This window comes from Pelophylax lessonae (genome assembly GCF_965119305.1).
Source record: "Pelophylax lessonae genome assembly, chromosome: 5".
Classification (NCBI taxonomy): domain Eukaryota; kingdom Metazoa; phylum Chordata; class Amphibia; order Anura; family Ranidae; genus Pelophylax; species Pelophylax lessonae.
In genome coordinates this window covers 526,102,892-526,115,961 of record NC_138772.1, presented here as the reverse complement: position 1 = coordinate 526,115,961, position 13,070 = coordinate 526,102,892, and the positions used below count along the sequence as shown (strand labels likewise).

The following is a 13,070-nucleotide window of genomic DNA, read 5'->3' as shown; positions in this document are numbered from 1 at the left end:
GTCCTAATGCTGACTTCTGAGCTGACAGGGGGAGAGAAGACAGAGGACGCAGGAACTTTTTTAAAAACATTTTATTGTTTTATTCCAGGTTTTTTAGAACAAAGAGAGGGGTAAATGACAGTACAAGCACTGGGCTGTCTATCATGCCTTAACCACTTCTGGACTGGAAGATTTTCCTCCTTAATGACCAGGCCATATTTAGTGATTCGGCACTGCGTTACTTTAACGTACAATTGCGCGGTCGTGCAACGCTGTACTCAAATAAAATTGATTTTTTTCCCACAAATAGAGCTTTCTTTTGGTGGTATTTGATCACCTGTGCGATTTTTTATTTTTTGCGCTATAAACAAAAAAAAGCAACGATTTTGAAAAAAATATATATATATATTTTTCTAATTCTGCTATATAACATTCTCAAAAAAATAATTAAATTTCAAACTTTTTTAGCCTTTTAGGCCAATTTGTATTCTGCTACATATTTTTGGTAAAAGAAATCGCAATAAGCATATTTTGATTGGTTTGCACAAAAGTTATCGCATCCACAAACTAGGGGAAAGATTTATGTCATTTTTATTATTATTTTTTTTACTTTAACGTACAATTGCGCGGTCGTGCAACGCTGTACCCAAATGATGTCCTTTTTTTCCCACAAACAGAGCTTTCTTTTGGTGGTATTTGATCACCTGTGCGATTTTTTATTTTTTGCGTTATAAACAAAAAAAAGCAACGATTTTGAAAAAAAAAAAATATACTTTTCTAATTCTGCTATATAACATTCTCCAAAAAAAAAAAAAAAAAAAATCCAACTTTTTTAGCCTTTTAGGCCAATTTGTTTTCTGCTACATATTTTTGGTAAAGAAATTGCAATAAGCGTATTTTGATTGGTTTGCACAAAAGTTATCGCATCTACAAACTAGGGGAAAGATGTATGTCATTTTTATTATTATTTTTTTTTTTACTAGTAATGGTGGCGATCTGCGATTTTTTTTTGCGGGACTGCGACATTGCGGCGGACAGATCGGACAGATCGGACACCTAACTGACATTTTTGACACTTTTGGGGGGACCAGTGACATTACTACAGTAATCAGTGCTAAAAATATGCACTGTTCCTGTAATAATGACACTGGCAGGGAAGGGGTTAACACTGTGGGTGATCAAGGGGTTAAATGTGTACCCTGGGGTGTGTTTCTAACTGTGGTGGGGCGTGGCTTGTGGAATGACTATAGAGACCTGTGATCCTATATAGAAGGATCACAGGGGCTCTATGATCATTCCAGGGAGAAGAAGGGTCGGCTGTGTTTACAACAGCTGACCATTCTTCTCTCTCAGCGGGGAGCGATCGCGGGTGTCAGGCAGCAATCGGCTTCCCCGCTGACGAGCCACTTGCCCCCTGGTTGCCTCCAAGCTAGCGCCATAGACCTACGTCGGTTTGCCTGGGAGAGCCACACTGCCGCAGTAAATAAGTGGCCTGTGGTCGGCAACCGGTTAAAGGATCAGGATTTTGTTTTTGTTAGGGTTACAACCATTTTAAAGCGGTAGTATACCGCTTTTTTTGACTTTTAACTACAGGTAAGCCTATAATGAGGCTTACCTGTAGGTACAATTAATATCTCCTAAACCTGCACGGTTTAGGAGATATTACCACTGCATGAAGCCGCTGACGAGTGCGGCGCATGCGCTCTGAAGGTCCGGCGGACCTTCAGAGTTCCTTGCCGAGAATTGCCGGAAAATTACTCACACGCGCATGCGCGGGAGTGACGTCATCGCAGCTCCGGCCACTCACAGCGTCGGAGCCGCCGAACCCGGAAGAGACGCTGAGGGATCATGTCCGCTCCCACAGCGGTGTCTGGGGGTCCGTGTCGGGAATTCGTTCTAAGGTAAGTGTTTCATAATGAGCTAGTATGCGATGCATACTAGCTCATTATGCCTTTGTCTTGCAGGGTCTTTTTTTTTTCCTCAGAGTATACTACCGCTTTAAGATCGTCATGATGTCATGACTGTTTTTGAATAAATGTAAATTAGGCTCCTTTCACACACTCTGTCCGTTGGACGGAGTCCGTTTTTCTCAGCGGGGGATCGAGCCGCCGATCCCCCGCTGAGCAGCAGGAGGACAGCTGTGTCTCCGCGCTGTGTGCGGAGACACAGCTGACAGTTCCCCATGCATCTCTATGGGGGAAATCGGATGTCAACGGACCGTCAGTCCGTTCTCACCCGATCCCATCCGATCCGATCCGCTGGATGGATGGAAAATAGGGTTTCCATCCGTCCAGATTTGACTTATCGGATCGGGTCGGATGTCAGCGGACGTGTCTCCGCTGACATCCGATACCCCATAGGAATGCATGGGGGGGGGACCGTTCAGATCCGCCAAAAAAACGGACAGGCGGATCTGAACAGTCCGCCTGTGTGAAAGGGGCCTTATTGTACATACCGTAAATAAATAAGGCATTCCCTGAAAATAAGCCCTAGTGTGTTTTTGTAGCCAAAATTAATATAAGACCCGGTCTTATTTTCGGGGAAACACGGTACATGTTGTAGTGTTGGGGTGGTTATGCTCACATGGCAGATGCATTTCCCAACGAGTTGCGTCAATCCAAACTGTATTTTAGGGCATGGAAGTCCACTTTTATTGGAAAGAAAAAAGGAAAAGTTCACACAGGCATCAGTTACCCACGTAGGGGTTCTTCCACATCGACATAAGCAGTCAACGGAAAATACCGAGCCACCTGACTCCCTTGTCAGCAGCACCACCATTCTTCCTACCAGTCCCATTGCAAAGCTCTACTAGTTCACTTAGACTTAGGGCCCTTTCACACGGGCTTTCCGATCCGGTCCCTGCCAGTTTTTTCAGGCGGACCTGATCGGATGCTCCATGCACATCTATGGAGCAGCGGATGTCAGCTGTGGAATGTCCACTGACACCCGCTGCTATCCGATCCAATCCTGTCCGTAAAATTCAGACAGATGGAAACCCTATTTTCCATCCATCTGGAGGATCGGATAGGATTGGATGAAAACGGACAGGCGGTCCACTCTCATCCGATCACCCATAGAGCTGAGCGGGATCTGACAGGTCTGTCTCTGCAAATTAAGCGGAGACAGACCTGTCATCCGCCTGCTCAGCAGGGATCAGTGGATCGATCCCCTCTGAGCAAAACAGAGTCCACCAGGCAGGAAAGGACCCTTATGACTTAGTTGAATTTATGCCACAAAGAGGTAAAGTTTTACTAAACTCACAACAGTAAAATCAGCCTGTATTTGCAGTAAAGCATACTTGTTATACTCACTGTGGAACCCAAGGGGTTAATCCTCCGCATTGTACAAAAAGTCTGTTTGATCCTGTCTTCTCTGATCCTCCCCTTCTTCCACTGTCCCCAAACCATCTTCTGATAGAACAGAGCCTTCGGGATACTCTGCACATGCTCAGTTTGGTGTGAATTGCTTTTTTCTTGGGAGGGTGCATGTGATCAGCACAGGGCCAATCACCGCTGTCCAGACAGAGGGTCAAGAGGCCTGCAGCCTCATAAGACAGAGGAGAATGACAACTCCTGCTACAAGCTTTTACTAGACACTGATAGAAGTCACAAGACTGCTATATACTGCTCATGAGAAAAAGTATTTAGCAGTTTATATTTTCTAAAATAATTGCATTTCCATGTTCTGTGTACTGTAGGAGACCAGATATAGTGACTGCAGGATGCTGGGTTTAGTAACCCTTTTAGTTGCAGCGCCCTGCTGCACAACCCCTTCCTGGCATCTGGATAAAGGTTCTCCTGACAACCCGATAGGAGCTCACCTAACTCCGGGAACTAAAGCTCCTGTCTCCTGGCTGGGGCACCTTTGACGCCCTGGGTGAGACCTCCTGTATCCAATAGGGAGGCTGTCTCCAAACTGGGAGCCCTGAGCTATCCTTAGGCTTGAGTTTATAATATCCCTGCACACCTTTGTACTCACACAGGCTTCAGGCACCTAGTAAAACCTGGACACAGGATTGAAGGTTCCGCATACCTCCCAACCATCCCGGATTCACCGGGACCTTCCCGAGATTTCAAGTAAATCCTAGTGTCCCGCGAATCTGGCTGGAGTCCTGGAGCCAAATGCCAGGATGAGAAAACAACACTACACTTGGAGGAGTGATTTTTATTTGATAGGAGGATATGTGCTGCGCGGGGGGGTGCTTTTGAAGTGGAGAGGAATTGTGCCAAGAGGGGAGGGGGTTTAGATTTGAAATGTCCCCAACCCCCCTTCTAGCACAAGTCCTCTCCCCTCCCAAAGCGCCCCCTCCCCTCACCTTCTATCACAAATCTACACCCTTCCCAGCACATATCCGACCCCATCCTCTACCCCACTCTCTAGCACAAGTTATTTTGCCTCCCAAAGCACCCCTAGCACATATCTGACCCCCCCCCCCTTTCCACCTTCTAGCACAAATCTACTCCCCTCCAAAAGTGCCCTCATCACATATCTGCCTCTTGCACCCCATCCTTTTAGCACAAGTCCACCACCCTACCAAACCACCCCAAAGCACCTATGTGCCCCCCCGCCCCACTTTCAAGCACAAGTTCTCTCCCGTCCCAAAATGCCCCCCTGAACATATCTGAGCCCCTCCCCACCTTCTTGCACAAGCCCTCTCCCCTCCCATGGCCCCCCAGCACATATCTAACCCCCCCTCCTCCATCCCACCTCCTAGCACAAGTCCTCTTCCTTCCCAAAGCTCCCCCCCCAGCACGTATCCAAAGCCTGGGTTTTGTTTAACCATGCCCTTTAAGCCCCTCCAATTGTGAAGTCTGGCCACATCCTGTCTCTACCTCCCTTAAGTATCCCTCATTCTCAAGTTTAAAAGTTGGGAGGTATGATTCTGTACCACCCAAGACACTTTGGAATCTTCAAGCTCCAAGCCTTAATCCAGGGTTACAGAATCCAGAGAGAGCCAAAAACACAGCTTTCTCTGCTCAGAAACGATAGCCTTGAACCTCACTAGGATTAAGGCTCTCGCCGAAACGCGTTAGTTTTATTATGTCATTCCTATGCAGCCTTCAATAAAATGTATGATACGGATATCAGAGTTTCCGACTCCCATTCATGCTTTGCTGTTGTCTGCAGTGTGAGAGGACACTTCGAACCTTAGCACCTGTCTATGGACTCCACATTTGGATTTACAGGTTCCCCGTAGTGAGCCCTGCACTTTTATACAGTATTTGTTTCCCTTGGGAACCTCACATTAACCCTTAATGAAAATCTTACATAGTTACATAGTAGGTGAGGTTGAATAAAGACAATAGTCCATCCAGTTCAACCTGTGTAGGTGTGTGTGGCTGTAATCATCTCACATAGCCCTTAATGTCCTGATCCTTGAGATGTACGTCTAAGAGTCTTTTGAAAGCCACCATACTACCCGCAGAAACCACCTATTGTGGTAGAGAATTCCACAATCTTGTAGCCCTAACAGTAAAGAACCCTCCTCATTGCCTGAGGTTAAAATGCTTCTCCTCTAATCGCATTGTATGCCCTCGAGTCCTCATGCAATTCCTTTGAATGAACAGTTTTTTTTCTAAGCTGAGATCCCCATTAAGATATTTATAAATTGCTATCATGTCCCCCCTCAGACGTCTCTTCTCCAGGGAGAATAAATCGAGCGATTAAAGCCGCTCTTCATTATCAAGGTCCTCCAATCCCCTAATGGATTGGTTGCCCTTCTTTGGACTCTCTCCAGCTCCAACACATCCCTCCTGAGGACTGGCGACCAGAACTGGACAGAATACTCCAGATGCGGTCGGACCAGAGTTTTATAAAGTGGAAGGATTATAGTCTTATCTCTGGAATACATCCCTTTCTTTATGCATGCTAATATTCTGCTGGCTTTGGAAGCTGCCGCTTGACATTGCATGCTGTTGCCTAATCTATCATCAACCAAGACTCCCAGATCTTTCTCCATTTTTGATTCCCCCAAGGGTTCCCCTCCTAAAGTGTATTGTGCTTTTATGTTTTTAGTCCCCAAGTGCAAAACCTTACACTTCTCCACATTAAACCTCATTTGCCATGTCGTTGCCCACTCCGTTATTTTGTTCAGGTCATTCTGTAGGATATCTGCTTCATGTTGTGCAGTTATTGCCCTGGCCAATTTTGTGTCATCTGCAAAAACTGATATTGAACTACTGATCCCGTCCTCAATGCTGTTTATGAATAAATTGAACAAGGTTGGTCCCAGGACTGAGCCCTGGGGCACCCCGCTTACTACCTCAGACCAGTCTGAGTATGCGCTGTTTATTACCACCCTTTGGACACGGCCTTTTAGCCAGTTCCGTATCCAAGAGCAAACCCTGCTATCGATACCTGCAGACCTTATTTTATAAATTAAGCGCTTGTGGGGAACTGTATCAAACGCCTTAGCGAAATCCAAGTACACCACATCCACTGGTCTGCCCCTATCTAGCTCACAGCTCACCTCCTCGTAGAATGCTAAGAGATTGGTTTGACAAGAACGCCCATTTGTAAACCCGTGCTGGTTACTGCTGATGATGTTGTTGTCTTTAGCAAACTCTACGATATAGTCCCTTATCATCCCCTCCAGAAGTTTACATACTACTGATGTCAAACTGACAGGCCTATAATTTCCCGGGACATGCCTCTGACCCTTTTTGAATATCGGAATCACTCATCTTGTGTCAATTTGTCCTGCATTTCCACAGTGGCAGGGCCTTGCACTGTCACAATGTTACAATTTGAATTTATAACTACAATACTACTTAACCACTTGCCGACCGCCGCACGACTATCTACGTCGGCGGTCAGCCCCTCACAGGCAAACTAACGTAGGGCTACGTTGCTTGCTTGTGAGGGTCTAGGGAGCGAGCGCGCGCCCCCGGAGGCGCGCTCCCGCTCCCGCGTGGTCACGGACCCCCCCGCACGTGTGACCAGCTGACCCGATGTCCGCCGGCCACTCGCCGATCGGCGGGGGAGAGGGAGAATGTCAGGCAGCTTGTGTAAACAAGCTGCCTGCCATTCTCCTCGCTGCAAAGACACTGATCACATGGATCTACTATGTAGATCCGTTGATCAGTGTCCTTACAGCTGAAGCCACAGCCAATCACAGTAGAAAGCACGCCCCTAGGGACACACACAGCCCCTCCCTCCCAAATAAAGTTAACCCCTTCACTACCAGTGTATTTTTACAGTAACAGTGCATATATATAGCACTGATTACTGTAGAAATGTCACTGGTAACCCCAAAAGTGTCAAAAATGTCAGTCAAGGGTCCGATCTGTCCGCCCCAATGTCGCAGTACCACAAAAAAATCGCAGATCGCCGCCATTACGCGTTAAAAAAAAAACAACAAAAATGACAATCTTTCCCTTTGTTAGTAAACGCGATAACTTTTGCGCAAACCAATCAAAATACGCTTTTTGCGATTTTTTTTACCAAACATAGGTAGCATAAAACAAATTGGCCGAAAATGTTAAAAAATTTTGATTTTTACATTTTTTTTGGGGGAATTTCATATAAAAAAATGTGAAAAATATTGTTATTTTTGCAAAATTGACGCTCTTTTTTTGTTTATAGCGCGTGATCAAAAAATCGCACAGGTGATCAAATACCACCAAAAGAAAGCTCTGTTTGTGGGAAAAAAAGGACGCCAAATTAGTTTAGGTACAGCGTCGCACGACCGCGCAATTGTCCGTTAAAGTCACGCAGTGCCGAATCGCAAAATACCCCCTGGTCGGAATGGGGGTAAAATCTTCCGGGGCTTAAGTGGTTAAACCTTCAAAAGATGCATTTTTAAAAAGAAAAAACAGAGGCCCTTTAGAATTAAAACAAAACAGTAGTTGCAATTTGCAATAAATGTTAGTAGCGCACGCACACAAACACAATATAATACCCACATTTTTGGTAAAATACAAAAGATGAGTTTGCCTCCAGTATATAGATACCAAACATGCAAAGCCATAAAATTGCGTATACCCATTAAATGGCAAAAACTGCAGTACCCAAAACTGCCCATAGGTGATGCTTTAAGAGCCTTTTTCAATAATCGGTTTATACTTAACAGTGAACAATAATAGCCCTAAAATGATAACTTCCAATATTCCAACATTTGCTGTGATATGTTACATGTGAGGCACAGTCGTTGTTTTTACACATAGAAGCACTCGCCGCTTGTTTGTACTCGTATGTTCATAGGGGAGGGGACAGTATTATTTTCTTATTACAGTATTTTATGTGGTTTATTTTAACTTATTTTTTTGACACTTTTATTGTAATGTGTTTATTGTGTCTTTTAGGAAAGGCTTGTCCTCTCCGTATTACCTCGATTTGTTGTACTTGAAATGATCAACGACATGACCAATGTAGAAGATGAACATCTGCAGCACCAATTTCACAAGATTTACATTCATCGCTATGAAAATGTCAGGTAAGAGAAGTACGAGCTCCTGACCCTGCAACACCCATCCACAGAAAGAGGAATGTGTAATATTCTCCTATTTTCTTCTGTACTAGGGAAAAAAATACTTGTTTCCACCTTAATTAGGTGAATAGATAGATAGATAGATAGATAGATAGATAGATAGATAGATAGATAGATAGATAGATAGATAGATAGATAGATAGATAGATAGATAGATAGATAGATAGATAGATAGATAGATATGGATGGATCAGAGATAGATAGATGGATCAGAGATAGATAGATGGATCAGAGATAGATAGATAGATAGATAGATAGATAGATAGATAGATAGATAGATAGATAGATAGATAGATAGATCAGAGATAGATTGATAGATAGATAGATAGATAGATAGATAGATAGATAGATAGATAGATAGATAGATAGATCAGAGATAGATAGATAGATAGATAGATAGATAGATAGATAGATAGATAGATAGATATGGATGGATCAGAGATAGATAGATGGATCAGAGATAGATAGATAGATAGATAGATAGATAGATAGATAGATAGATAGATAGATAGATAGATAGATAGATAGATAGATAGATAGATAGATAGATAGATAGATAGATAGATAGATAGATCAGAGATAGATAGATAGATAGATAGATAGATAGATAGATAGATAGATAGATAGATAGATAGATAGATAGATCAGAGATAGATAGATAGATAGATAGATAGATAGATAGATAGATAGATAGATAGATAGATAGATCAGAGATGGATGGATGGATCAGAGATGGATGGATGGATCAGAGATAGATGGATGGATCAGAGATAGATAGATAGATAGATAGATAGATAGATAGATAGATAGATAGATAGATAGATAGATAGATAGATAGATAGATAGATATGGATGGATCAGAGATAGATAGATGGATCAGAGATAGATAGATGGATCAGAGATAGATAGATAGATAGATAGATAGATAGATAGATAGATAGATAGATAGATAGATAGATAGATAGATAGATAGATAGATAGATAGATAGATAGATAGATAGATAGATAGATAGATAGATAGATCAGAGATAGATAGATCAGAGATAGATTGATAGATAGATAGATAGATAGATAGATAGATAGATAGATAGATAGATAGATAGATAGATAGATAGATAGATAGATAGATAGATAGATAGATATGGATGGATCAGAGATAGATAGATGGATCAGAGATAGATAGATGGATCAGAGATAGATAGATAGATAGATAGATAGATAGATAGATAGATAGATAGATAGATAGATAGATCAGAGATAGATAGATAGATAGATAGATAGATAGATAGATAGATAGATAGATAGATAGATAGATAGATAGATAGATAGATCAGAGATAGATAGATCAGAGATAGATTGATAGATAGATAGATAGATAGATAGATAGATAGATAGATAGATAGATAGATAGATAGATAGATAGATAGATATGGATGGATCAGAGATAGATAGATGGATCAGAGATAGATAGATGGATCAGAGATAGATAGATAGATAGATAGATAGATAGATAGATAGATAGATAGATAGATAGATAGATAGATAGATAGATAGATAGATAGATAGATCAGAGATGGATGGATGGATCAGAGATGGATGGATGGATCAGAGATGGATGGATGGATCAGAGATAGATGGATGGATCAGAGATAGATAGATAGATAGATAGATAGATAGATAGATAGATAGATAGATAGATAGATAGATAGATAGATAGATAGATAGATAGATAGATAGATAGATAGATATGGATGGATCAGAGATAGATAGATGGATCAGAGATAGCTAGATGGATCAGAGATAGATAGATAGATAGATAGATAGATAGATAGATAGATAGATAGATAGATAGATAGATAGATAGATAGATAGATCAGAGATAGATTGATAGATAGATAGATAGATAGATAGATAGATAGATAGATAGATAGATAGATAGATAGATAGATAGATAGATAGATAGATAGATAGATAGATAGATCAGAGATAGATAGATAGATAGATAGATAGATAGATAGATAGATAGATAGATAGATAGATAGATAGATAGATAGATAGATAGATATGGATGGATCAGAGATAGATAGATGGATCAGAGATAGATAGATAGATAGATAGATAGATAGATAGATAGATAGATAGATAGATAGATAGATAGATAGATAGATAGATAGATAGATAGATAGATAGATAGATAGATCAGAGATAGATAGATAGATAGATAGATAGATAGATAGATAGATAGATAGATAGATAGATCAGAGATAGATAGATAGATAGATAGATAGATAGATAGATAGATAGATAGATAGATAGATGGATCAGAGATGGATGGATGGATCAGAGATGGATGGATGGATCAGAGATAGATGGATGGATCAGAGATAGATAGATAGATAGATAGATAGATAGATAGATAGATAGATAGATAGATAGATAGATAGATAGATAGATAGATAGATAGATATGGATGGATCAGAGATAGATAGATGGATCAGAGATAGATAGATGGATCAGAGATAGATAGATAGATAGATAGATAGATAGATAGATAGATAGATAGATAGATAGATAGATAGATCAGAGATAGATAGATCAGAGATAGATTGATAGATAGATAGATAGATAGATAGATAGATAGATAGATAGATAGATAGATAGATAGATAGATAGATATGGATGGATCAGAGATAGATAGATGGATCAGAGATAGATAGATGGATCAGAGATAGATAGATAGATAGATAGATAGATAGATAGATAGATAGATAGATAGATAGATAGATAGATAGATCAGAGATAGATAGATAGATAGATAGATAGATAGATAGATAGATAGATAGATAGATAGATCAGAGATAGATAGATAGATAGATAGATAGATAGATAGATAGATAGATAGATAGATAGATAGATAGATAGATAGATAGATCAGAGATGGATGGATGGATCAGAGATGGATGGATGGATCAGAGATGGATGGATGGATCAGAGATAGATGGATGGATCAGAGATAGATAGATAGATAGATAGATAGATAGATAGATAGATAGATAGATAGATAGATAGATAGATAGATAGATATGGATGGATCAGAGATAGATAGATGGATCAGAGATAGATAGATAGATAGATAGATAGATAGATAGATAGATAGATAGATAGATAGATAGATAGATAGATAGATCAGAGATAGATAGATAGATAGATAGATAGATAGATAGATAGATAGATAGATAGATAGATAGATAGATATATAGATAGATAGATAGATAGATAGATAGATAGATAGATAGATAGATAGATAGATAGATAGATAGATAGATCAGAGATAGATAGATAGATAGATAGATAGATAGATAGATAGATAGATAGATAGATAGATAGATAGATAGATCAGAGATAGATAGATAGATAGATAGATAGATAGATAGATAGATAGATAGATGGATCAGAGATGGATGGATGGATCAGAGATGGATGGATGGATCAGAGATGGATGGATGGATCAGAGATAGATGGATGGATCAGAGATAGATAGATAGATAGATAGATAGATAGATAGATAGATAGATAGATAGATAGATAGATAGATGATAATAGTAGTTGATCCTTGCAGTGTGTGAGTGTTGCGCTCCCCCGGGTTGTTCCGGTAATGATATTGGTGGATGATGGAATCCTCCGGTGAGTCGCGGTTACTATGTTAGCAGGCGGTAATAATCAGGCTCAGTATGTCAGCAGTGTGCGGTGGGGGACGGGTGACACTCATCCTTCTCTCCAGAGTCTCTCCTTCTGTTCCGTCTGTAGATTCCCAACATTTAGAGGATTGCGGCTGCTGGAATCCCAGGAACAGATCTCATAGACTCCGATATTAAAATATCTTCCACCTCCTTTACCTGCTTGTGGACATCATATAATTCATTCCATTTTATTTTAATTCTAAAGAAACATGTGTAACCTTTACTGATTGCCAAGTTCTGAAAATGTTACCTGCCTGGCTGTCATGCTAATCCTCTTTCTTCAGTACATTGTAACCAGGGCCTGGACAAGGGGTGAGCAGGAGGGAGGTTGCCCTGGGTTCAATGGTTTATTGCAGGGATGGGGGCGCCCTGACACTGACCCTAAGAAAAGGGGGGGGGGGCGCAGTTTGGCATCTTTGCCCTGGGCACTGGATGACCTTGTCCCGGCACTGATTGTTACCTTGTGTGCAGATTACCTGTATCAGCTTCAGGCTGGTCTTCCTGATCTGCCTTCTTTTTTTGGGTCGGTGACACAGTATTGAGGCCAGAAACAGCCAGGCAGATAGCATTTTCAAAAGCATATCTATAAAGGCAGCTTACAGATATCTTTCAGTAAAAAATCCCCTTTAAATATTTTCCTTTCTGGCTTATTCATTTTGAATGACGTCAGCAGAGCATCACCACGTCAAGCTGTTCTTGAATTTCAGTTCCAGTCCTCTGGTTTTGTAGATTTGTCCCTGGCAGTGTCCTTGGATTTCAGTATTGAGCGAGTAGCAGGAAATCTTCCTTTTTACATGTGAGAATTAATTCCTCTCTCAGTTCTGTTTGCTGCTACACTTTTGAAGTTCATATTGATCAAAGGC

At 41.0% G+C, this 13,070-nt stretch overlaps 1 protein-coding gene across 2 annotated transcripts in view; it reads left to right on the top strand.

The window, feature by feature from the left end:
- ADCY8 (adenylate cyclase 8) overlaps window positions 1-13,070 on the top strand; it is a 523,977-nt gene that overhangs the window by 191,197 nt on the left and 319,710 nt on the right. For both annotated transcript variants that reach the window (XM_082257568.1, XM_082257567.1), the window contains exon 3: window positions 8,283-8,413. In XM_082257568.1, the coding sequence (XP_082113694.1) occupies window positions 8,283-8,413 (131 nt within the window). The remainder of the gene's footprint in view (window positions 1-8,282; window positions 8,414-13,070) is intronic.